The 27,925-nt window shown below is 45.3% G+C and overlaps 1 protein-coding gene across 1 annotated transcript in view; it reads left to right on the plus strand.

The window, feature by feature from the left end:
* LOC141121827 (uncharacterized) overlaps positions 1 to 27,925 on the plus strand; it is a 219,555-nt gene that overhangs the window by 14,054 nt on the left and 177,576 nt on the right. Inside the window, 8 exon segments of the mRNA XM_073611542.1 lie at positions 13,087 to 13,196; positions 13,397 to 13,531; positions 13,618 to 13,741; positions 13,858 to 13,955; positions 14,079 to 14,315; positions 14,424 to 14,568; positions 19,030 to 20,498; positions 20,500 to 21,020. Of these exon segments, the coding sequence (XP_073467643.1) occupies positions 13,101 to 13,196; positions 13,397 to 13,531; positions 13,618 to 13,741; positions 13,858 to 13,955; positions 14,079 to 14,315; positions 14,424 to 14,568; positions 19,030 to 20,498; positions 20,500 to 21,020 (2,825 nt within the window). The 5' untranslated portion in view covers positions 13,087 to 13,100.

The following is a 27,925-nucleotide window of genomic DNA, read 5'->3' on the forward strand; positions in this document are numbered from 1 at the left end:
GCAGGGAAAGGGGGAAGGGGATGAGAGAAGGAAGGGAAACAGTAAATAGGGAAAAACAGTGAGGAATGGATGAGTGACCTACACCCAAATCAGTTACATATTATTGGGGCAAGGAAAAGGGGGGGGGGGGAGAGGGGGGGGGGGAACTGCACAAGATTGGGAATTGTAAGTTGCTGTATGAAACAGTAAGCATAATACCTTATTATATAGTAAGACAACAATGAGCAACGACCAAGCAGTTTCAGTACATATGAAAGGTATGCATGTGCAAATATGTACAACAAACATAAACGCATAATGGCTGAAGATAAGTAACAGACATGACTACATCCTATACATTAACACTCTAAGGGATAGATGGCAAACATGAATACAACATATTGCTACTATAAGGGCAGAGAGAACAAAAAATAATAATAGGGGAAGGTAAAATATCAAAGGGAAACGATCAAGCTGGCTGTGTGTCTGGATACATGGTCCCATAGGGGGTACCAAACAAAGAGTAAAAAAATCTATAAGGGGAATGGCAGGTGCAAGATATAACGGAATAATGGGGGAGGGGGGGGGGGGAATTAATGGGGGGGGAGGGGGAGGGGAAGGGGGAGGGGAAGAGAGAGAGAGGGAAACATGTATAAGACACTTATACATGTTTCCCTCTCTCTTTCTTCCCCTCCATCTATCCCTTAGAGTGTTAATGTATAGGATGTAGTCATGTCTGTTACTTATCTTCTGCCATTATGCGTTTATGTTTGTTGTACATATTTGCACATGCATACCTTTCATATGTACTGAAACTGCTTGGTCGTTGCTCATTGTTGTCTTACTATATAATAAGGTATTATGCTTACTGTTTCATACAGCAACTTACAATTCCCAATCTTGTGCAGTTCCCCCCCCCCCTCTCCCCCCCCCTTTTCCTTGCCCCAATAATATGTAACTGATTTGGGTGTAGGTCACTCATCCATTCCTCACTGTTTTTCCCTATTTACTGTTTCCCTTCCTTCTCTCATCCCCTTCCCCCTTTCCCTGCCTCTTTGTACTTGGAGGAATACACTATAAGTAACCTTTTGTGATTGGACATTAGTTACTCTTCTTTAATGATATGTATCTTTGTCTTTTTTCCTCTGTATTATTTATTGTGACACATTCCCCGCCCCCCTTGGGGCGCGCCTGGCCAGAGCGGCTGCCCGGCACGGTAAGCCGCCACAGGAATTTCTTGGGCGGCGCTTAGTGAGGTATTAGGGCGCTTTTCCAACTCACGCCCACTGCCTCCATGTTGACACTCCAGGCGAGCATGCGCTCTCGCCGGAGTGTCACTTCCGTGCCGGTGGGGCGGGTGTGCGTGACGCTGCTCCAAACGCCGTGACGTTCGCGCACGCGCGGTTGGGGCGGCGCCGCGCACGCTCGCCTCGGGGGGTCAGTATTATGCGTCCCAGCTGACGCTGCTCACAGCACAGCTGTGCCTCATTTCTGACGCCGGCTGATTGTGGCAGCCATGCTATTTAAATCAGCCTCACTTACGGCATACCAAGACGCTACACATACCGGACGCTTGGCTGTGAGGTTGTTACCATACACTTTCTAAGGTATGACTTTTTCACTCATTTCTCTTTACCTTCCCTCACTCCAGCATTTTTGTTTCTAGATACTTTTAACACCCCTCTGCTTAGCTATACCAACTATACACTACCAGTTATGAGATAGCTCGCACCCTGGTCCCTGCAAGTTGTTTAAAGTATTTTCATACAGGCTGTGCATCAATATACTTGTTCTTTTAAAACTCCATATATTATGATATTGCTTTTAATATTTTCAATTTACCTGCTACAGAATATGCATTATGGATACCCCCAACATGCATGTTTAGCATATTTACCCGCTGAGCGTGCTATTATGTATTTACTTTATATTTTTGTTTAAACTTTAAATCTAAATTCATATATACACATATTTGTATGTTGCCACTAGGGTACAAGATTAGCGGGATTTTCCCGTTGTTGCTCTCCTTGATGCGACCCATTTTTGATGCATTTTAAAATATAAAATATATATATACCATCCTTTTCATGCTCTCCATTATGAACCTTATCCCTACTCTACCATTATTTCATACATTCAGTCACTACTTTCTATCTACCATGGACCCTATCTTAAGGTCCCTTCTACATTCTTTTATTTTTTAGGGACGCCTTCCTGTGACCTCAGCACGCCACTCTGGTTTGTACGCGCCCGGGTCGGGCGGGACGGGAGTATTGCCAAAACTCCCTCCATGGTGACTGCAGCCCACCAACCTGCATCTCTCACCGTCTAAGTATTCTGGTTTACACCAGCTATAACACGTATATTTTCTGCCATACTCTGCCCTTCCTCCATGGCTCTCCTTGCTTTTAGGATACAAATTTTTATAAGCAAATAATTATATATTTTCAGGTAGGTGATGTATTCATCACCCCAACCCCCCTTTGCATACTATTTAGAGATTTATCCATTACCTTATTTTCTCTCTCTCTCTTACTTCTCTCTCAATCAGCCTAGATGAACCCCTCTCTCTCAGATTATGCCCCTGAAGAAGGATTGTACAGAAATTAAGTACCCCGAAACGCGTCGGGCTTGAGAAGAGCTTTTTCATCACTAATTGTTTTGTTTGTTTGCTTATCATGGCTATCATGTAGTCTTCACTATGTTAGTCTAAATATTTACTGCTTGTTTTTATCAAAATGTACCTGTGAATACGAATAAAATTTATACCTTTTTTATAAATGCCCTCTATTCTCTACACACTTTATTAGTCTTTACTTTTGCAAGTGCCAGGAAAGTCCACCCAGGGGAACCCCTTTGTTTTGTTTCTATAAATTATTGGACGTGGCACGGCCCTCTCTCCTAAAATTGGTTGGTCACCCCTTTTTCTGTTCCTTTAATGATATAGACCAGAAGTCTGTATATTGTGTAGTCTCCATATAGATGATGTATAAATGGATGATGTCTACTGTATATAGAGAGGGAGAGTGCTGTTTCCTGTGCCCAAGCTGCATGTATGGAAGTGGCTGGATGGAGGGGTTCCTGGATTGAACTTCTTGGCAGGTGGGAGAAAGGAGTCCTGAGACATAGTCCTATACACAATGACAGGCTATCTTTAATCAGTGCAGCAGTTCATGTATCTTCAGGAAAGGTAAACACAACTCTTGGAAACCGTACCCAGCCGCAGCTCTGTCACCTGTGCTTCCTGTTCCAGCATGACCACTAGGGGGAGCAGGGGAAACAGCTGCAGCGGGGGTTCTCCTAAGCCTGGTTTAGCTGTGGTTCCTTCCTTCTTTCAATAGGTGGCACTGTTGCCTTTGGCATTAGTATGATGAGCTGCAGTGAGACTAAGTTATGTATATGCATATCTCTTTCAGCCAATCAGTAGGAGTCTCGGGCCACTGAGGATGCTGGGAGAGGGTATATATTTGGAGGAAGTCAGGTGATCGGGGTCCTCCCACCCAGACCTTGGTCTGGTGTAGATGTGTGAGGAACAGTTGTGTTGGGTGAAGCCTGGAGTCAGAGGCCTAGGCATGTGCTTGAGGGCTCTGCCAGAGAGCCTGTCTTCTGCCTGGGGGCATGAGAGACATTGACGTTGTTCCAGAGAGAGAGCTTCTTGTTGCTAAAGTACCAGAGATTACTCTTCATGTGCTGGGGACTGTCATGGGGAACTTATCCAAGGAAACCCTGCACGGTGCTGTGAATGTTTGGTTGCTATAGGAGATGGCTGTTGCTACGTAGATACAGAACATTGGGTGCAGGCCTAATGCTGCGTACACACGAGCGGAATGACAGTCAGAAAAAGTCAGACAGAAGCTTTTCATCGTCTATTCCAATCCTGTGTATGCCTCATCGGACTTTTTTTCCCAAAATTTCTGACGGACCTAGAAATGGAACATGCTCTAAATATTTCCGACGGAACCAATTACTAACGGGAAAACCACTCGTCTGTATGCTGTTCTGACGGACCAAAACGATGTGTGCTCTGAAGTACGAGATGGAAGCTATTGGCTACTGACTATTGAACTTCCTTTTTCTAGTCCCATCGTACATGTTGTACGTCACCTCGTTCTGGACGGTCGGACTTTGGTGTGACCGTGTGTGTTGTAGAGGGTCAGCCTGGGGCAGGGTTAGGAAGGGGTTAATCGAAGAGGGCAGGTATTTCCCCTTCAGACCTGCTTATTGTCAGGTGTGCTGAAAGTGTCAGAGAGGAGCTGTTTGAGTAGGAGAGAGAGACACAGCAGCATGCTATGTGAAAAGGTCCATTGCTGGATCTGTGTGAAAAGGTCCATTGCTGGATCTGTGTGAAAAGGTCCATTGCTGGATGGTGTACCTGCTGGGTGAGCTTAACCACATAAAGACTGTATCTCTGATTGGAGCCATGAACTATTACCTGTAAGCCTGTGCGCTGCTGAACTGTGAACTGTACCTGTCTGCACCACTATGTGACAAGACAAGTCTGTCTTGTCTTATGTTTATTTTGCCATTTTTGCTGAATAAAGCCACTTTATTTTACTGGACTGTCTTTGAGCCAGCTGTTCACCCCTCTGATCCCCTACAATTGGTGGAGAATGCGGGCAGTTTGAGGGGTCCAGTCCAATCCCATGTCCTGGGTTAAAGCTGCACAGACGGTGAAATTTTCTGAAAAAGCCATGGAGGATGTGGTTAAGCAGCTGGTATTGGCTAACACACAAGTGCAGGACCGCCATCAGGAGGCCCAGCAGACCCTGGTACAAGCACTGGCCCGGCAGGAGCAGATCCTGATGCAGACAGTCGCTGTACAACAGGAAACAAACCGCTTACTGAGGGAACAGATAGCGGGATTGCAAAAGGCAGTGACCCAGCAGGCTGAAATGAGGAAAGGTGACTCCGCTGTAAAGAGTGACCCCGGAAGGCAGTGCAGCGGACCCTGCAAAAGATGACAGCCTTTGACAACGTGGAAGCATACCTAGCGGTGTTTGAGGGGGTTGCAGCAAGGGAAGGTCTGCCTGATAAAGACTGGGCAGATGTACTGGCTCCTTTCCTGACCGCAGACCACCAACAAGCGTACTGTGACTTGGCCCCTGAATCAGCACGGGATTATAAGCTCCTGAAAGCAGAAATACTAGTAAGGCTGGGAGTGACTGTCGCTTTAAGGGCGAACAAAGTCCATGGCTGGTGCTTTGACAAGGCTAAGCCTGCCCGTGCGCAGCTCTACCACCTAATGAACTTGTTCCAAGATTGGCTGAAACCAGAGGAAAAGACCACCACTCAGATTGTAGAGCGAGTTGCACTGGATCGCTTTTTGCATCGTCTTCCTACGGAGTTGCACCGATAGGTGGCTCAGTCTGTGCCTCAGTCCCTGGATGAGATGGCTGCTGCTGTCGAGCGCTACAGTTGTGCAGAAAGTGTCCAGGAGAGTCCCTCTATTACCGGAGAGCTGCTCCGTTTTAAGGAAGTGCGTTCCAGCTCGAGGATGGCACCGGTTGAACGCATGGTGTCTGCTCGGGTGCCTGACACTCCTGCTAGGAGCACCCTAATGTCAAACCCTCCTGAGATTTCGCAGGGAGAATGGGAACCCTGTGAGGTTCGCTGTTGGTCCTGCCAACAACTGGGTCATATGGCGGCCCAGTGTCCAAGACGGGAGGAGCCAATGTAATGTGACATGGCTCGACATGGCTCTATGTTTGCTTTTGCCATTGGTCCCATGAACAATCTAAGCCCACTTGAGAGTGTGGTGTGGGTTAATGGGCAGGAGGTTGTAGCACTTCTTGACTCAGGGAGTGGGGTTACCCTGCTCCGATCGGACAGGTTTCGGGGTAATCTGATACCCAGGAAAATGATTGGAGTGGTCTCTGTACATGGGGTTGTCAAGGACTATCCAATGGCCCATGTAACCCTGTCCACATCGGCAGGAACTGCTACACTGAGAGTTGGGGTGATCCCGGGGTTACCCCATGATTTGCTAATTGGGCGAGACTGCCCCCTATTTTGGGACTTGTGTGAACAAAAGTTCAAAGGTTCAGGGGCCTCCCCTAAAAAGAAGAAACCCCCATGTGAAGTGGTAAATACTGTGTTGCAGGAGGTAAACAGTAAAGAAATCTGTCAGATGTGTGAACCTGCAGGAGCTGACCTAGATCCTCTGGAGGTGTTTGTAGGATTGGAGGCAGAGAGTTCTCCCTCTGGGCCTGACTTGTCATATCTGGGGGGTTCCCAAAGTGATTTCTTTGGTGCTCAGAGGAATGACTGCCCTTTGATCCCCGCCAGGGAACAGGTCACATCATTGAGTGGGGAGCCACAGCATCCTGTGCTACAGGGTAGCCAAAAATCGCAAAGTGCTTAAACATGGGCATAAACTATTAGCGAGGACCCGGAGGGGGGTTGCCAACCGGTCTGCCAGGGTCAGAGAGTCTAAACCTGGGGATCCTACTGTGCAGAGCAGGTCTCTCACGGAGGGACAGGAACCCTCTGAGATAGTAGAAAAGGTTGGCGCTGCTCTCAGTGGTAACGAAGGTAGAATCTGTGCTGGTGACTTTTTACAGCCGATGCTACCAGACGACCACATTGAGGACTGCCTGGCTGAATTCGAAAACATGGCATCGTTTAAAAGGTGGCCCAGAAGCCGCTGGGCTGAATTGGTGCAACCGCTCCTCACAGAGGAGTACCAGGAAGTGTACCGCCTAATGGAAACTGATATGAAAATGACTATGATAGGTTTACAGCAGCAATCCAGTCTAGAAATGATGTGGATTCAGAGTAGGAAGGGGGCATAGACCTGGGCATGTGCATTTGAAAAAAAAAAAAGCCCTTTCCCGAGTCTATTGCCACTGGATTCGTGGTGTCCAGACCCCTGGCCTGGAACAGAGGGGGGGGGGGATATGTAGAGGGTGAGCCTGGGGCAGGGTTAAGACGGGGTTAATCGAAGAGGGCAGGTATTTCCCCTTCAGACCTGCTTATTGTCAGGTGTGCTGAAAGTGTCAGAGAGGAGCTGTTTGAGTAGGAGAGAGAGACACAGCAGCACGCTGTGTGAAAAGGTCCATTGCTGGATCTGTGTGAAAAGGTCCATTGCTGGATGGTGTACCTGCTGGGTGAGCTTAACCACATAAAGACTGTAGCTCTGGTTGGAGCCATGAACTATTACTGTAAGCCTGTGTGCTGCTGAACTGTGAACTGTACCTGTCTGTACAACCGTGTGACAAGACAAGTCTGTCTTGTCTTATGTTTATTTTGCCATTTTTGCTGAATAAAGCCATTTTATTTTACTGGACTGTCTTTGAGCCAGCTGTTCACCCCTCTGATCCCCTACAGTATGCAAGACCGCTTGAGCGGAATTCCGTCGGAGTTCCGTCGGAGAAACCTTCAAGGCTTACTCCGACTGCAAAACCGGTCGTGTGTATGCTGAATTAGGCTCTTGTTCTGTATTGCTGTCTACCTGAGCTGTTTTGTTTTTGGAGTCTGCTGATCTGTCTTCATATTGTCCTAGGGTGTCCTGTGCCCTAACCCTCTCTCACTCATTTTTTCTGTTGTGAGCCATAAACTCACTTTTGTTCATCCTAAAAGTGACTGGCGCCCATCTTTTCTGCAAATGTCTACACCCATCATGCCTAAGAACCAGCGCCCTGAGGTGAAATGTCAGCCCTGATGCCGGGGGTCAGGGGGGCTCTACAAGTGTATTTGTGTTCCTCTCCTACAGTCCCTGTTCCCCCCTGTTCACTCCACTATACAGAGGTACTTCTAAGGACATTTTACCACCCCAGCCTGGTGCCATAAGGTGGCTTCCCAAGCTGCCTTATGGTGGCACCTGCTATGCAAGTTGGTGAAGGAGGAAAGGCAGAGGTCTGACCCGCGTTGGTCACAGTGCCAACATTTAATCTTTGCTATGCAGCGCGTTTCTGGGCAGAATTTAGGCAGTGTAGTGCTGACTTCTAATAGAGAAGCATGTCTCCCAGCACACACCGCCGCTGTCACTTGTCAGACACAAAGAAAGATAGAAAAGGGTTTACCACACTTCCTTCTTCTCACTCACACAACACCCTAGCTGTGCCGCTTCCTGGCAAAACCACAAGCCAGTTTCATACACCAGTTAGTAGAACATAAAGCGACAACCATATCGGAGCCAGACTACTGGAATCCGTTCATTTTGGTTCTTTTTAAAATGGCATCATCATCAGCCTGAAACCAGATCCAGATCTGCATTCCCCGTGCAGAGAAAACCTTCAGAAATAAATTTTAGTGAGAAAAAATCATTTGCTTACGCTTTTGGCCCCATCAGAGGATTCTACAACTTGCTTCTGAATTTCTGCAATCCGGGTTAAAGACGCCAAAAATGTAAAGGGAGTTGTGGATTTTCACATCAAATCCCGGAATCAAGATGCAGATGGTCTTCCATCAGAGAAGGCATTATTGTACACACAGAAGATAAGACGTGGAGAGGTGAAGGAATGAGATCCATCTCCATCCTCTAGGCTTTACACAGCACTTTATTTACGGTAGGGACATCCAGATAGGAAATTAGACTGCAATTATCATTGGATAATTTATGGCAGAATGCGGAGAAGAATCGACCAATCACATGACAACTACATATACATTACCCCCTTCACCACCGTAAGGTTTTACCCCTTTATGACCGGGACATTCTTTGCTATTCAGCACTGTGCTACTTTAACTGGTAATTGCTCGGTCATGTGACACTGTACCCAAATGACATTTATATAATTTTTTTCACACAAATAGAGCTTTCTTTTGGTGGTATTTGATCACCTCTGGATTTTTTTATTTTTTGCGCTTGTAGCACCCTGATGTTTAGGCAGGGTTGCTCCTAAATTTACCTGCCAGGTGTAGTTACCTTGGCTCATTGTTAGGGATGAATTGATTTCACTCTAAGTCTAGAATTGCTGCACTTCTCTCTTCTGCCGTTAGGTGGCCGGGTATCTGGTGGCATTAGATACGAGAAGGGCAAAGCAAGGACAGATTAGGAGTATACGGGGTATCTCAGCCAATGTGCAGGGCTTTTCTTAAATCCCTTGGCCTGCTGGGAGAACCTATATATTTGGGTGGAGTCAGGTGATCAGTGTTCTGTGCCACCTGGACGGCTTTCTGGGTGGATGTGTGTTGTATTGCCCGGGCTTCTAGGCCAGAGTTTGGGCCTATCCTGGGCAAACCTGTCTGCTAGGCTGTCTGAGCTGGGTAAGCCTGCCAGGAGTGAAAGCAGTGTGCCTGTAGGGGAGGTAATGCCTGTGGCCATTGAAGGGGATAGTGCAGTTGTGCCAGTTAAGGAAAGCACCAAGCACAACTATATTCCGGCCGAAGAGTGTTCTACAATAACAGATTCAGACATTCTGTCTGATGGGTTATCTGAACTATTTTTTTAGATACTTTATCTTGTACTGGGAAGTGGAGTGACAGTGATGAGGAGCTGATGAGTGATGTTAAGGAGGATGAAGTTCTCTGTACTACTGCCGCTAATGTGCAAATGAAGCTGTCTGCCAATGCAGCTCCGCTGATAAGAATTGCTAGTTCCTTTGAGGAGGATCGTTGGGCTCGATGTGTCCCCAAAGTTTGCCCTACCAAGCCAATGCCTGTAACCACGCCTGATTACAAGCCAGATGTCATTGCTGGGTGCTCAGTTCAGCGTGCTCCAGACGCACGGGTCCTACCAGAGTATGGAGACCCTAAGACCCAAGGTACAGCAGATCATTATAAAGAAGGTGGCTACGGTGTACGGGTACCTATATCCTTACATACCGGCCCACATAGAAGAGGAAATCTTGGATAGAGAAACCCAATGGGTGGATGAAGCTGTGCGCAGTTTCCTCCTGATCACTCTCCAGACAGACTTTCTGAAAGTGTCACCCAAGGTGGCCGAAAGATATACCTCCGTGCTACACAACTGGGGCTATGGCCTGCTTTCATTATGTATAGGATATAACTGCATTACAGGGTGTACTTAAACTGCTATGCTGTTCTCGGCTGAGGACAATTCCAAACCATTTAATCACATGTACATACTGCACCATGCTATCATAGGATAGGATGCATTTGCATTGCTGTTATTTCTCTTGCAGGTGTTGCTGCATAGGTGCGTCTTCCTTGGACAAGGAGAGATCTAACCTGACATCCCTTGGCCTGCTAGGAGAACCTATATATTTGGGTGGAGTCAGGTGATTGGTGTCCTGTGCCACCTGGATGGTTGTCTGGGTGGATGTGTGTTGTACTGCCCTGGGCTGCTAGGCTGGGGTTTGGGCCTATCCTGGACACATCTGGCTGCTAGGCTGTATGAGGGCCTATCCAGAAGCAAGAGAGCAGCGCAGGGTTGGGATTGAGGCTTGCAGTCCAACCAGAAGTGACAGTTCTGCTGGCCAGAGAACCTGTCATGGTCGGAGGTAGAGGGGAAGCTGTCGCCACTAAGGGACCAACCACCTTATTACCAGAGACCAAAGTGAGTAGCTGAAGCAAGTACCGGAGCAGTATTCTCACCAACAGGGTACGGTGAAGAATTTGGAAACTTCAGCGGGTGTCAAGCCAGGGAGCCAGTCAGCAGAGGTGACAATTGCAGAGCAGCCTTGTGCGTCAAGCCAGGGACCGAGCAGGTCAGATGAGGAAGATACTAAAGTGAAGATTGGAAGAGCTCAAGAGATTCAGTGGCAGTGAATCAATGGGGTTTAGTGAGAGAGAGACTGGGAGTTCAGTGAATTGAGAATATACAAGAAGTGACTGTATAAGAGTAAAGGAGTTTGTTACAACTTGTGTTAGCAACTGTTCTAAGACTGTTGCCATAGGAGACAGCATTCCTACACATGCAGATGTGGTGTCTTGCTGGATGCCTTTCCCTGCAAGGCTGTCTACCTGTAGAAGTCTCGGAGTCTGCCAAATTAACATTGCAACTATCTAAGGGTGTCCTGACCCTAACCCTCTCTTCCAAAGTTCTATTCAAGAGAAATAAAATCTCTTTGCATTCAAGGCCTGGCCCCGTGAATCTACTTTACATTACACCCTTCTATGAACTACAACCCACTCTATATGGAAGGATGTCAGCAGCTCTTGGCTCTGGAGGTTCTCATTAGACTGAAGGAGGTCTGGGACCTTGTTACACACTTGGCAGATACATTTAGGAGCAACCCTGCTTAAACATCAGTGAAGAAAGGTCATTTAGTGAGATGGGAACTAGCTCCTTCATAGTAAACTGTCTAGTTCCCATCCCTCTATGACCTGTATGGTAATAATGAAGAAAGTTCAATTAGCGTGCTGGGAACTAGCTCCTTCATAGTGAACTGTCTAGTTCCCATCCCAACCATGACAGGTTCTCTGGCCGGCAGAACCGTCACTTCTGGTTGGACTGCAAGCCGTAGTCCCAACCCTACGCTGCTCTCTTGCTTCTGGATAGGCTCTCAGACAGCCTAGCAGCCAGATGTGCCCAGGATAGGCCCAAACTCCGGCCTAGCAACCCGGGCAATACAACACACGTCCACCCAGATAGTCATCCAGGTGGCACAGAAAAATGATCACCTGACTACACCCAAATATATAGGTTCTCCCAGCAGGCCAAGGGATTCTAGAAAACCCCTGCCCATTGGCTGAGATACCCCATATACTTCTAATCTGTCCTTGCTTTGCCCATGTCTTATCTATTGTCTTCAGGTACCTGGCCACCTAGCTGCAGAAGAGAGAAGTGCAGCAATTCCAGACTTGGGGTGAACTGAATTGATCCCTAACAATGAGCCAAAGTAACTACAACTGGCAGTTAAATTTAGGAGCAACCCTGCCTAAACATCAGGGTGATACATCCATATGTGATGGTGAGGGCGCCCCCGTAGTAGTGCTTCCCCACTCACCAGAGCAATATGACTCCCAGCTTTTCATCTACCAGAGTCACCAACATCCTTCACACTCTCCTCACCTCCGATGGCAAAGGAACTGGATCCTCCTCGCTCACTCCTGAGAGTCTGTTGCGCTTTCTGTCATCTCCCTCCTAGACTCCTCCTCCGACCGCTGTTCCAACAGGAGCCCCGCCTCTTCATACACACTCAGAGCTCCGCATCTTCATACACACTCAGAGCTCCTCCTCTTCATACACACTCAGAGCTCCGCCTCTTCATACACACTTAGGGAGGAGAGAAAGGGGAAGGATATACAGTACATACACACACAGCACAAGGTCGTGTTCACACTACCAGATGTTTCTCGGGGCTGCAGTTCCTCTGAGCTCCACAAGGTGGTGATCTCACCTCTACTCAGACAGAAAGACTATGGAATACAGACAGGAAGTGATGTCAGGTACAGACAGGAAGTAATGTCAGGGAAAGATAGAAAGTGATGTCAGTTACAGATAGGGCGTTCCATTTGGTAAGACGTAGCGAGAAGACACTGCGGGAATATGCAGCTGAGGAGGTAATATGTTGATTAACCCCTTCAGGGGGATCAGTTGATGATTAATATATCTTGCTTATATTAATATATTTTGCTTCCAAAGCTGGTCATACATAGTCATACATAGTTCAGTTTTATCATTCAGCCAATGGGCTGATTGAAAAAACTGAAGTGATTCCCCCATCCACACATTGGAGGGGGATGGGGGAATCCTCCCCGCTGCACTATTGTATTCTGACAATGGGGGGCGCTCCTCCGCTCTCAGAATACACAGATCAGTGATGAAGCTATTGGCTGCAGCCGCTGATCGAGTGACTTATCCGGCAGTGACCACACATGGATGGAAATGTGACTGATCCCTGCTGAACCAGCTGAATTTCCATGTATCTATGGTCACCATAAGTGACTTCCTCCCCTCCCCCTCATCTCCTTCATTATGTAAGTCATGCTGAGATAATCTCCCATTGGCTGAGCAATATTCTCATTGGTCTCTGAGCTTCTTCTTGCTATTCCTCGTCCTGCCTGTTGTTTCCTTGGATTGATTTTCTGTGTAGTGACCCCGGCTTCCTCTCTTGGATGCGCTCGTCTTTTGCTTGCCCTGACCTTTATCCTGATTCCTGGATCTCCTCATCTCACACCCAACATAGAGAATGGAATTTTTGATTGTACAATCAATACCAATCCAGATAATTCTCTGTTATCAATGTTATCTGTCTACAGGGAACCCTTCATAGATGATGGCACAAATGAGGATGGAGGAGGACCGGACTCACATGACTGAGAAGATACTAAACCTCACCCTGGAGATCATCTACCTGCTGACCGGAGAGGTGAGGAGGATTCTGGGAGGTCACATGACATCACTCTTATCTCTATTGATAAAACACAGACCTGACTGGATAGGTGAGGAGGACTCTGGGAGGTCACATGACATCACTCTTATCTCTATTGATAAAACACAGACCTGACTGGATAGGTGAGGAGGATTCTGGAATTCTAACATGATACTCCTATTGGTTCCTCAATACAGAGATTTCCTCTTCTGAAGTCAGGTGATCATATGACCATCACAGTGCCTCCATGTGACTCCCTAAAACCTGAGAGACACAACATGCAGAAGATTCTAGAAGTCACCAAGAAGATGATGGAGCTGCTGACAGGAGAGGTGAGCGGTGCTGGGAATTCTGGGACATTATCCAGTAACAGACAAGGGATGTGTCTGGATGGTGACTGTATCATTGTGTGTGTCAGGTTCCTATAAGGTGTCAGGATGTCACTGTCTATTTCTCCATGGAGGAGTGGGAGTATTTAGAAGGACACAAGGATCTCTACAAGGACATCATGATGGACAATCAGCCGCCCCTCACATCACCGGGTAAGAGGAGACTTTATTGTAAAGGAGAGAGCTGTACGGAGGGTCCACCTAGATCCTCCATCATCTGATAAACACATAGAAACAATGTATTCAGTCAGTGTGTGTGTTTCCTACAGAGGGATCCAGTAATGAGAACCTACCAGAGAGATGTCCCCGTCCTCTGTATTCCGGGGATTCCACACAAGAAGGTCACACCATCCCTCAATGTTACAAGGTTGGTGGGATGGAGGATCTAAAACATAGACTTGTGGAGACAATGTGTGGATTTTTTATGTAATGTCACAATAACAAAGCTTTTATTTTACAGATAACATTCGCTCTCATTTTCTTGATTTAGAGTGGGGATCCAATTGATATAGAATATGAGGTTAAAGCAGAAGAAGAAGAGATAAAAGAGGAGGATGATGAGGATGGGGTGACGGAGGAGTCAAAGTCTATAAAAGGACACAAAGCTCTGTACCAGGACACCATGGTGGAGACATCCAGCTACAGAAAGCCACCAGAGAGATGTCCCCGTCCTCTGTATTCCCGGGATTCCACACAGGAAGATCACACCATCCCTCACTGTTACAAGGTTGGTGGGATAGAGCATCTAGAACGTGGACTTGTAGAGATGATGTATGGATTTTTTATGTATGCTTATAGAATACAGATGATATTCTCTCTCAATTTCTTGATTTAGAGTGAGAGAGATCCGATCGATATAGAATTTGAGGTTACAACAGAAGAAGAAGAGAGGTATGTGAGGGATGATCAGCAGTCTATGGAGGAGGATGGAATAACGGGGACATTTATAGAGGAGGACACTCCTACAGAGATCAGCACAGGTGGGTCATTAACAATAAATTCATTCCTCCACCCATACTGCTCACTAATTGGTCCAGAGTAGGGCGGGGACTGGGTGATATCAGCCTGTAATCCCCTGGTCACTTTCCTGAGCTGTGTTCCCCGTCCTGTATTCCTGTATTTCTCTCGGATAATCTTCCTTCTCTGTGCTGCAGATAAAATTTATGTATCTAGACTGGATTTATGGAGATTCTGGGGTTCAGCTGGCAACAAAATGTTCATTTTTCACCATAAGCTTTACTAGACCTAGGCACCTGGGGTATGAGTCTTAGCTCTTTTGCTCCATGGGTTTAGCAAGATCTCTGTCAGGGTTACTTACTCTGTGAGTGTGCATGTGCATTTACAATTGCAAAATGACTAATTGGAAATCATGTGCGACTTTTGATGCAACTTTACATTCTATGGATCAAAGTTGAATCAAAATCGCACCAAAAGTGGCATCAAAGTCATACTAGAAATCATGCAACTTTGGAGATGCGGTAATGTGAATGGAGCCTTAAACTCTAATGAGAAAAAGTAAGAATAAGGGCGTTGAACGATGACCCCCTAATAATACTAATTTCAATAAGATAAACAAAGTATTTACAAAGAAAAAGTCATGTCTTTTATTATAAAAAGTTATAAGTCAATATATCACATTATAGGGGCACCATATAGCCCAAAATTTATAAAAACGTGTGATATGTTGACTTTTCACTGTTTATAATAAAAGACATGACTTTTTTATGTAAATACTTGGTTTATCCTATTGAAATTAGTATTATCAGGGGGTCATCGTTCCACACCCTTATTCTTACTCTTTCTCATTGCAAATACATTACTGGATTGATGACCCCCCCAATATATAGCTGGTTTAGCACCCCCTTCCCTACTTGCCCTCTTTATATACCATTCTATTATCAATTAGCCTTAAACTCAAACTATTTATTCTATACCAAGTGCCTACTTTTTATGTTAGGTAATCTTTTCAAATACACTGACAAAATCTGTGTTTGTACAGTGGTCTACATTGTCCATTTCTATAGGATATGTTGGGTATACAATGTAGACAATGTTTAACCACTTAAAGACAGTCCACCGCATATATACTGCGGAAGGGTGGCTCTATTGCACTAAACAACGTACCTGTATGTTATTTTGTGTAATAGATACTGTAGGCTGGACGGCGGGGGGGGGGGGGGGGGGATTATCCATGGGTCTGGAGGCCAAGATGTCCGCCAGCCACCCGCGATCGCTCCACAGAGAGGTAGAACGGGGATCTGTAAACAAGGCAGATCCCCATTCTCATAGGGAAGTACACAGAGTACTCAATAGCTCTAATTTTATTCATTTTTTTTAATCCCTTTTTTATATTTTATCTTCCTGGGATGTTTTATTAACCCTCTTTGTGTTTCCATTTTTCCCTGTTCCGGCACTTGCAAGGGTTAATTATCCGGGTAGTTGTGTCGGCTTTACAAGTCAGCATCTGTCTGTTGGATCACATGACAAAGGAGGACTCTGCCCCCAAAATGCGTAGTCATTGCAACGCCATTAGCGTCCTTCCATCACTCAGTGCAGCGATTGTGTCTCCTGGTGGATTTAGTTGTTTTCCCTACCTGGCCGTGCTTAGTGCCCATACGAGCCTTCAGCCTGCAGTCAGCAGTCCCGGGGGGTTTGGGTGTGCAGACTCCCAACCCCCCTGTTGTGGAACACTGCCTTACTACTCCATATCCCGAAGGGGCTTCCTCCTCAAAACACTGCTGTCGGCTGCCAGGTCCAGTTACCATCGACATGGGCTCTTGGGACACTTACCAGGTTATGGTGGATGACATATGTGTGTACACATGTGTAATTAGTTTCAGTCCGAATGTAAAATTTTGGTTATGCGGAGATTTGAAATAGTAACAAATTTCGTTGATATTCGTTTTGTTTATTTGTTTTTTTTAACAAATTCCAAATTTTCGTAACGATTCGAATTCGGATAGGTCAAACAATTATCGTCTGATTTGAATTCTGTGTAAAGAATAGCTGGTTTTTAAGGAGGAGGGCAATCGCCTCATCCTTAACAACCAATGACTCATCAGCTGTCAGCGCTGACAGCCAAAATCCATACCAGACCCTTAACTGAGCATGCAGCCTGGCAGGTCAGGAAAGAGGGGTGACGAGTGAGCACCCCCCACCTCCTGAACCATACCAGGCCACATGCCCTCAACATGGGAGGGTGCTTTGGGGCCCCCCACCCCAAAGCAACTTATCCCCATATTGATGGGAACAAGGGCCTCTTCCCCACAACCCTGGGCTGTGGTTGTGGGGTTCTGTGGGTGGGGAGCTTTTCGGATTTTGGAAGCCCCCTTTAACAAGGGTGCCCTCAGATTCCCCCCCCACCATGTGAATGGGTATGGGTCAAAGTACCCATTAACCAAAAATATGTAAAAAGTGAATAAAGACACAACACAAGCTTTTGACAATCCCTTTATTAAAAAATAAAAAACAGTGTCCCCAGTGTAGATCCATCATCAATCACGCCACCCACCACACCGCCAAACCCGAAAAAAGGGAAAAAAAAACCTCCGGCCTCATCAAAGGCTCCCCGCCAACTGCCTGCTCTTTCATCTAACATTCCTTAAGTAGGTAAGGAGCGAAGTCACCCAATGACTTCAGCTGGGGACCCCACCCCTTGTGATGTCATTGACCCAGCATGCTTCAGTCGGTGATGTCACAAGGGGGCGGGGGCGCTCGCTGATATTATCGGGTGATTTTGCCTCTTACCTATTTAAGAAATGTCAGACAGAGGGGCAGGCTGTCGGCGGGAGCCTTCGACAAAGCCAGAAGTTTTGAGGGTTTTTTTGGGGTCTGGTGGAGCAGCAGATGGCGTGTTTGAGGATGGCTCTACTCGCTCATCCCCCCTCCCTTTCCAGACCTGCCGGGCTGCATGCTCGAATAAGGGTCTGGTATGGATTTTGTGGGGGACGCCACGCCGTTTTTTAAAAACATTTTGGCGTGGGGTTCCCCTTAAAATCCATACCAGACCTGAAGGGCCTGGTCTGGTATGGATTGGAAGGGACCCCAAGCTGTAGGTTTTCTGACTTTTCTATTGCCGGCATTGTTTTGTTTACATGTTCGCTCTCAGTGGGAAAGCCAGATGACTTATCGGTTGTTAAGGATGCAGCGGCCAGCTTCCCAACCCCACTCTCTAACAACCGGCTCTTCTTCATGCAGAATTCAAATTGGTCGATAATTTTTCGACCGAGCTGAATCATTGCCAAAATTTAGAATTCGTTCTAATCTATCCGAAAAAAATGTTTACGTTCTACACATGTCTACATCTGTGCTGCATCTTTTCGATGTGAGTGCATTTATTTTATTTATCCTTCATTCACCAAAAGGTTAATTGCGCTATGGTACTGCTTTTTGTGTTTGCTTATTTTGTTACTTGCTCTGTTGTCTGCTGGCTGTGCTAGGTGGAGGGATATGTCTATATAGTCTCAGACCCAAGTCACTCAGTGCAGTCTCAGGAGATGGGAGGCAGCGGTGCGGGACCTCTGCAACTTGTCTCATGTAAACATTTAAGCTTCCACTGATTACCAATATTATGGGTCCTGACCTTTACACTATATAATTTTATATTGTACTTTACATACTCCTGACCTCTGCAATATATACTCTATGTTGTACATTACATACTCCTGACCCCTGCACTATATAATATATGTTGTACATTACATACTCCTCATCCCTGCACTATATACTCCATGTTGTACATTACATCATTCTGATACTATAAAATCCTATCTGTTGGTTCTTATACAATATGTCGTACATTACATGAACTGTCTTGACTCCTGCTCTCTCCCCTCTACCCACTGCTATATATACACCTAATATGTATTCTCTTTTGTTACACCAATTTCCTACCAGCTGGACATTTTATATCTGATGATTTGATTGGAGCACAGACTTTTACATGTTGATAATACTGTGATAACATCCTCAAACTCTGGAACCTTAAACAGAAAGTGATCATGAAGGAGGAGTCAATAACCCAATGATGGGGGTCTTCAGTATCAGTCCAGTCTTTATCTTGGTTGTTCTCCCCCATCCTCACTCTCTGACCTCTGGTGCGGCTCAGCCCCGCTGTTATTCATGACTAAATAAGGAAGTGCAGGACTTCTTGTGTTGGGAAGATAGCAATGAGTGATAGAGGGGGTGGGGACACTCGTCCTATAATCCCCTCATCACTGTCACTCCTATAAAAGACAGTTCTCGTTGTTTCCTCACTCTCTGACTAAGGTCCATAAATAAAGAAATGAACTGGTAGGAGATTCAGAGGACCCATTTACTAGTTACCTTGAGTGTGGAATTGTAAGATCGTCAGAGACAAAGCTGCCTGATGTGGGTGGAGTCCTGGTTTAGGGGAACCAATCTGCTTATGTCTAGTAATAATCTTTTTATTTATATTTTAGTACATGGACGGGAGATGAGGAAAACCTCAGAGGATTGTCTCACTTTGTCTCCAGACTGTAAAGTAGAAGATGAGGACATCACACAGTATAGTCCAGGAGAAAACCCGGCTACCTCAAATGTCCATCCAGCACCACACAGTGTAGATGGACCATCGTATTCCTCTTATCCTGAGGAACCTCCGACTGTGAGGGACGGTGCCGTCCTTCCAACAGATAAGAGCTTTTCCTGTACTGAGTGCGGGAAGTGTTTCCCTTCTAAATACAATTTTAATGTGCATAAAAGATCTCACACAGGTGATAAGCCATATCCCTGTCTTGAGTGCGGGAAATATTTTTCACAGAAGTCAAGTCTTTACACACATCAGAGAATACACACAGGGGAGAAGCCATATTCCTGTCCTAAGTGTGGGAAATGTTTTTCAAGGAAGTCCAGTCTAGACACACATCAGAGAACTCACACGGGGGAGAAGACATATTCCTGTCCTGAGTGTGCAAAATGTTTTTCACATGTGTCCAATCTTCACAAACATCAGAGATTGCACACAGGGGAGAAGACATATACCTGTTCTGAATGTGGGAAATGTTTTTCGCAAAAGTCCCATCTTTACATGCATCAGAGATCTCACACGGGGGAGAAGCCGTATTCCTGTCCTGAGTGCGGGAAATGTTTTTCAAACAAGTCCAATCTTTACACACATCAGAGATTGCACACGGGGGAGAAGACATATTCCTGTCCTGAGTGTGGAAAATGTTTTTCACAAAAGTGCCATCTTTACATACATCAGAGATTTCACACGGGGGAGAAGCCATATTCTTGTCCTGAGTGTGGGAAATGTTTTTCAGTGAAGTCCCATCTTTGCACACATCAGAGATCCCACACGGGGAAAAAGCCATATTCCTGTTCTGAGTGTGAGAAATGTTTTTCAGACAAGTCCATTCTTTACACACATCAGAGATCTCACACAGGTGAGAAGCCGTATTCCTGTCCTGAGTGCGGGAAATGTTTTTCAATGAAGTCCAGTCTTTCCAGACATCAGAGATCTCACACGGGTGAGAAGCCATATTCCTGTTCTGAGTGTGGGAAATGTTTTTCAGAGAAGTCCCATCTTTGCATACATCAGAGATCTCACACGGGGGAGAAGCCGTATTCCTGTCCTGAGTGTGGGAAATGTTTTTCAATGAAGTCCAATCTTTACACACATCAGAGATCTCACACGGGAGAGAAGCCTTATTCCTGTCCTGAGTGTGGTAAATGTTTTTCACAGAAGGCCAGTCTTTACATACATCAGAGATCTCACACAGGAGAGAAGCCATATTCCTGTCCTGAATGCGGGAAATGTTTTTCAGTGAAGTCCCATCTTTACATGCATCAGAGATCTCACACAGGGGCAAAGCCGTATTCCTGTCCTGAGTGCGGAAAATGTTTTTCAAAAAAGTACAATCTTTACACACATCAGAGATTGCACACGGGGGGAGAAGACATATTCCTGTCCTGAGTGTGGAAAATGTTTTTCACAAAAGTGCCATCTTTACATATATCAGAGATTTCACACGGGGGAGAAGCCATATTCTTGTCCTGAGTGTGGGAAATGTTTTTCAGACAAGTCTATTCTTTACACACATCAGAGATCTCACACGGGGGAGAAGCCGTATTCCTGTCCTGAGTGCTGGAAATGTTTTTCAATGAAGTCCAGTCTTTCCAGACATCAGAGATCTCACACGGGTGAGAAGCCATATTCCTGTCCTGAGTGTGGGAAATGTTTTTCAATGAAGTCCAATCTTTACACACATCAGAGATCTCACATGGGAGAGAAGCCTTATTCCTGTCCTGAGTGTGGTAAATGTTTTTCACAGAAGGCCAGTCTTTACATACATCAGAGATCTCACACGGGGGAGAAGCCACTTTTCTGTCCTGAGTGCTGGAATTGTTCCTCACTGAAGTCCTGTCTCCCTGTACATCAGGGATCCCACACAACCCTTGAGGTGTATTAGTACCTTGAGTGCGTGAAATGTCTTCTATATGAATGTTGCTGGACATCACATCTCTCGTGTGGGGAAGAAGCTCACCCCGATATACACCTCAGATATACTCCATGGCTAATTTTCATCATGTAAAAAACAATTCCTAAGGGGATCAGAGATCACCAAAGACATGGATGAAGTGTTGTATCCTGTTGACTTTTCATTGGCTGAGTACATTTTGGGGCGTAGAGAGGTAAGTAGAGCCTTGAAATGAAGGACATCACGTTCAGAATGTCTGTCTTGTCTGTGTGACATTTACTGATAATAAAATAGCGGGTTACAGAGCTAGAAGCTGTGAGATATATCTTTATCAGTAAACTTTACACAGACGAGACAGAAATTTTGAAGTTGATGTCCTTCATTTCAAGGCTCTACTTACCAGTGGTGACCCCGAAGCACGTCTCTCTGTCTTCAGTCCATCCTTCTCCCATCCCCTAAAAGGAGGGAAGGAAAACTCGGAGATAAACTAGGTGAGAACTTCTTTCCTTTGCTCCTGTGTGGGTTTGGGTGGCTTGGCGGAGTGCGGCAAGAGAGGGAACACCGCTTGTCTTTATATTTCTACATATCTTGTCTGGGTAGAGGTCATTGATTGGAAAATATGTATACTGTTTGATTTTGTGTAAATCATTTCTCTTTTCACTTTGACGGGAGATATTATGTGTGGTTTGATAAAGTGATTGGCTCAATAGTTACCACTTCACTTACATGTTAAGTTTTTATATAATAGATGAACAAATATGACAAACATTCATTCATCCATGTCACATGTTAGTCTTATTTTATTTCATACAGTGATTTCCTATGATCATTGGGTCCATCTAGTGGCCATAATGCGGTATCTAACTATTTTTCCTAACTGAGGTATTTTGGAACTAGTACCTAATTATGGCCACTAGTTGGCGCAGACGATTATAGGAAATCACTGTGTTTATTAAAATACAGCCAGAATTTGTCATGGCTGGACGCATACTTGTCATCCTCACCCAACATTTTATTTTGCATAGACCCCTTAGTTTACTATGTCAGGGGCAGTTTCATACAAATATCTGAGATCATACTTAATGCATTTATGAGTACAGGAGACATTGAAGGACATAAATTAAAGGAAACCACAGGATTAAACCAATCATTTATTTAAAATCAAAAACACCTAATTTGGCCTTTAGATGGCGCCAAGTATCATAGCAATTAGCTTCATCTAGTGTCCAAATGCAAAATTTTCCATTTTAAATTAATGAATAATATTCACCCAGCAAAGCAAATCACCTAATATCATTCAATGTTTCCTCTTTTATACAGAAGGATTGTACATGCCTTGTCACTGAGCGAATTTCTATGCAAATGTTATAACTAGACCCCTAAATGTCTGGAGACGTTTATATAAAGATGGGAAGTATGCAGCAGATAAATGAATAGCTCTCCTAGCAATGTTATTACCAGGCTGCAGCTAAGGGGAGCTCTAATGTATAGAGTGTGACCTCAGCAGAGTGATCCCATCTAGCTCACAGTACACTGGTTTTGCATTATTTTTGCACACATGGTAAAATGCAGATTTTGGGCCTGAAGATTAGATAAAACCCCCAAACATATATTTTCTGAAAGCAGAGGCCCTGGAGAATAAAATGGTGGTAATTGTTAAGGTGCTCCTCAAACACATATGTCACCTTTATATCCGGGTTTATTTTCTACTTTCCCCCATTTTCTATGGTGTGATCTTTTCTACAATACTTTGTTATAATAATGTAACACGTTGTGTATTGTATTGTACACAAATTAATAACTATTCCGCCTCCACATTCCAGACAAGTCATTTTCCTGACCAATTGGATTTCTATCTTTACTATTTTATTCTTTTTTGCACTCTTGTTAAAATTAAAATTCTAATAAAAATCATACTTAAAGTGGTGTTCCGGCCGAAATTATACTTTTTAAATAAAAATACCCCTATAATACACAAGCTTAATGTATTCTAGTAAAGTTAGTATGTAAACTAAGGTCTGTTTTGTTAGTTTATAGCAGTAGTTTGTTATTTTATAAACTTACAGCAGGCCGTGGCCATCTTAAGTGTGGGCATCTGAAGCCAGACTGTATTTCTTCCTGGATCTCATCCTTGCAGATCTCGCACATGCTCAGTACAGCACAAGCAGTGTAATAGGTTTCAGGTCAGGTTTCCATAGCAACGGCAGTGTCAGAGGAAGTTGCCGCCCCTTCCCAGAAGGCATTGCAAACAGGAAATGATGCGATGGGCCGCAGAAAGGGAGGAGGAAGTGAAAAATTAATACAGCAGATATACAGTAGGTGCTGAGAATTTTTTTTTTAAAATATCCAATTCGTTTACAGTGCACAGTTTAGTGAGGAATGCTGACGAGTTGTAAAAGTGGGTGGAACTCCACTTTAACAAAAAAAAATTGTGTGTGTCGGTGCAATGATGACAAACTTCAGTATCCAGAAACAGCTGGTAGGTGACACTTCTATAGACAGCCCAAGAAAGTAATAAGGAACCCCTAGAAACCTTTGGAGGAACCCTGGCTCAGAAAGACTGGACTAGGCAGTCATATATTATTATTATTATTACTATTATACAGGATTTATATAGTGCCAACAGTTTGCGCAGCACTTTACAATGTTAGGGTAAACAGTACAATTACAATACATTTCAATACAGGAGGAATCAGAGGGCCCTGCTCATTAGAGCTTACAATCTTAGAGGGGTGGTCAAGTGATACAAAAGGTAATAACTGTGGGGGATGGGCTGATGGAGAAAATAAAAGTAAAGTTGTTAGGTGGGGCAGATAAGGCTTCTCCAAATAGATGAGTTTTCAGGGAACACCTACTGTAAATGTGGATTGAGTAGGAGATAGTCGGACAGATTAGGTTAGGGAGTCCCATAGAATAGGAGAGGCTCGGAAGAAGTCCTGAAGGCATGTATGGGAGGAGATGACAAGGGAACTAGATAGCAGAAGGTATTGGGAGGATCAAAGAGGATGATTTGGTTGGCATTGTGAGACTAGATTAGTGATGTAGCTAGGGGCAGAGTTGTGGATGGCTTTGTAAGATATTGTTAGTATTTTGAATTTAATTTGTTGGGTGAGTGGAAGCCAATGGAGGGATTGATAGAGAAGGGTGGAGGACACTGTATGACAGCCAGTGGAGGGACTGGCAGAAAAGGGTGGAGGATATTAAATGGCAGTCAGTGGAGGGATTGACAGAGAGGGGTGGAGGACGCTGAATGAAAGCCAGTGGAGGGATTGCCAGAGAGGGGTAGCAGGCACCAAGTGGTTGGTAAGGTGGATGAGTCTGGCAGCAGAGGTAAGCCAGTGAGGAGGGCGTTGCAGTAGTCGAGGCGAGAGATAACCAGGGAGTAGGGATGGGCAAAACCTGGCATCATATTGCACCATTTTTAAGAATGCTAAAGAATTTGTCAACAAGTATGTGGATTGAAGTTTGAGCCAGAAGAAACAACGATGTCCCGTAATGTCACATGCCTTTTCAGTTTTTATACACTTTGCAGAGGCTATTAAGACTGTGGGGAAACAACTGAAATGAGGTATGACTCTTGACAGCCAAAAAAGAACTAAAGCCTGACCAAGTCTATTCCTTGCCCAGCCTTGGTCTCAACACCACCCATTTCAAGTACCTGAATGACTTCTACAGACAGAAACACAACTGTGCTATGGGAATCACTTGTATCTCCCATTGTAGCTAAGCTGTGTATTGAGGAGGTAGAGAAGAGAGCCTTGAATTGTTTCATAGGAATAATATGTGGATTATAGTTGGGTCCAGATTAGAGCATCAGAATTACAAGGAATTACAAGCTTTTAGTGAACCCGTTAACTCAGTGGACAAATACATCAATTGTGCACGGGAGGAGGCACCGAATAGCAAATGACCCCTTTAGGACTGTGTCTTACAAGGCAAGGAAAGGGGTGAATTGGGCAAGGAGGCCTACAGGAAATCTATCCACACACAAGGCTATCTTCTTTTTGACACACACCACCTACTGGAACCCAAGCTGGAGGTAAAAACTGTTAACTTTCTAGACTGTGATACTAGTGTCTCTCACAATGCGATAGCCAGTTTCCTGACTATCTAACATCTTTTGAGACCCTATATGAATGTGTGCCCTTATGACAAAGTCGCAGCCCTGTCCTGCCCAGACCTAACCACTTCCATCTACAACACCACGTTGTCATCCTCCCTAGACATACTTGCTCCTCTTTCTACACGCAGAACCAGGCCCCATCTGCCACAACCCTGGCAAACAGACGACACCAGAAGTCTCAAGAGACACAGCCATGCTCTTGAGCGAGCATGGCGTAAATCTAAATCCCTGCAGGACTTTACCCTCTTAAAATCTGCCCTTCTCAAATACAACTCCTGCCTCCACACTGCTAAACAAACCTATTACAACACTCTCATCAAAACCCTCTCATCCAAACCTTGTCAAATCTTTTCTACCCTTAATTCCTTACTTCATCCCCCACTGCTCCCACCCACCAACTTGCTTACTGCTCAACAGATTGCCAACCATTTTAATAGCAAAATCGACACAATTCGCAAGGAGATATCCAGCATTCAAACTCCTCCCCTACCCAACACATCGGGTCCAACACCACACTCAATACTCTCCACCTTTTGCCCAGTTACCACAGATGAAGTTGATAAACTCCTCTCCATTGCCCACCTCACTACCTGTCCCCTGTCCCCTCTCAATTACTGCGACCACCTTCCCACTCTATCCTCAACTCCCTAACCCACATCTTCAACCTCTCCCTCTCCTCCGGCACCTTTCCTTCCCCGCTCAAACATGCACTGGTTATCCCCATACTCAAAAAACCCTCACTAGACCCCACCTGTTTGAATAACTTAAGACCCATCTCCCTGCTCCCGTTTGCCTTCAAGCTCATAGAACGCCTTGTCCATGACCGAATGAGTCGATACCTTACGGACAACAACCTTCTCGACCCCCTACAGTCTGGCTTCCGCCCACAACATTCTACTGAAACTGCACTACTAAAACTAACCAATGACCTACTAACTGCTAAAACCAATGGGCACTACTCCATACTCATACTTTTAGACCTCTCTGCTGCCTTTGACACAGTTGACCACCTGCTCCTCCTCAGCAAATTAGCACTCCCTTGGCCTCCGTGATTCTGCTTTATCCTGGTTCTCCTCCTACCTATCTCAGTGCACTTTCAGTGTCACTTACAACTCCATCTCCTCCACTCCCCTTCCTCTTTCTGTTGGGGTACCCCAAGGCTCCGTCCTTGGGCCTCTCCTATTCTCACTCTATACCTCTTCCCTGGGCCAGTTGATAACCTCCCATGGCTTCCAATACCACCTCTATTCCGACGACACCCAGATCTATCTCTCCACTCCTCAACTCACCCCCTCGATCTCCTCACAGATCTCAAAATTACTGAATGACATATTGATATGGATGTCACACCACTTCCTCAAACTCAATCTTTCTAAAACTGAGCTTGTTATATTTCCTCCTTCACCCCCCCCCCCGTGACTTCACCATTAATATCAACAACACAACCATTGGTCCCTCCACACATGCCAGGGAGCTGGGTGTAATCCTTGACTCTGACCTCTCCTTCAGCCCCCACATCCAATCACTGGCTAAATCCTGCCGCCTTAACCTCCACAACATCTCCAAAATTTGACCCTTCCTGACTAATGACATCACAAAGCAACTTATTCACTCCTTGATTATTTCCCACCTTGACTACTGTAACTCTCTCCTTAATGGCCTACCCTAAGCAGGCTCCTCCCCCCTTCAGTCTATTATGAATTCTGCTGCTAGACTAATACACCTCACTAACCAATCCATGACTGCTGCTCCTCTCTGCCAGTCCCTTCACTGGCTTTCCCTTACCCCACCGCATAAAATTCAAAATGCTAACCATAACCTACAAGGCCATTCACAACATCGCCCCCATCTACATCACCAACCTTATCTGCAGATATCGCGCAAATCGACCCCTCCACTCCTCTCAGGACCTCCTGCTCTCTAGCTCCCTTGTTACCTCCTCCCATGCTCGCCTTCAGGACTTCTCCAGAGCCTCTCCCATCCTCTGGAACTCCCTGCCCCAGTATATCTGATCAGCCTCTAATCTGTCCACCTTCAGGAGATCCCTGAAAACTCACTTATTCGGGGGAAGCATATCCCACACCCACCTAACAACCGTCCCCGAGCCACCCCCCATCAAATCATTACCTTTTGTACCACCACCCCCTCCCTTTAGAATGTAAGCTCTACGAGCAGGGCCCTTCTGTACCTTTTGTATTGAACTGTACTGTAATTGTGTTGTCCCCCTTATACATTGTAAAGTGCTGCGTAAACTGTTGGCGCTATATAAATTGTGAATAATAATAAATAGACTGTGTCATGCTGTACCCTATACTAATAATCCACTAGTGTGTGTGGTAATGACGGAAGCAGTCCTTGATGCAGATACCAGCTTAGAAAGGACAGACAGAAAAAGCAGGTGTCTATTACAGACACATCTTTTTAGGTGTGGTCTTTGGGTCGGGGTACCAGGGAGGACATCTGGAAAATGCCTCTTATACAGCAGGCTCACTGCATCTGGATTGTGAGTTTGGGCCACAGCACTTTCTGGATACAAAAGGGCTGTGGTGATCTCTTCCCGAAATTTTAGGAAGGATCCACTTCTTCCTTAAGCTCTGTATAATACATAAACTTTGAACATGGTCAATTGCAATAAATATACAGACACTTTCTTGTACCAGCATCTGGCCTTACAGGAAATTAAGTACGGCCCCATCATCTGGTTATTGAAGTCCACCCCTCCCAAGATTGTAGTTGTGTCTCAGCCTTCCATAAGCTCTCACAACTGTTTAT

This window comes from Aquarana catesbeiana, unplaced genomic scaffold (assembly GCF_042186555.1).
Source record: "Aquarana catesbeiana isolate 2022-GZ unplaced genomic scaffold, ASM4218655v1 unanchor233, whole genome shotgun sequence".
In the NCBI taxonomy this organism is placed as follows: domain Eukaryota; kingdom Metazoa; phylum Chordata; class Amphibia; order Anura; family Ranidae; genus Aquarana; species Aquarana catesbeiana.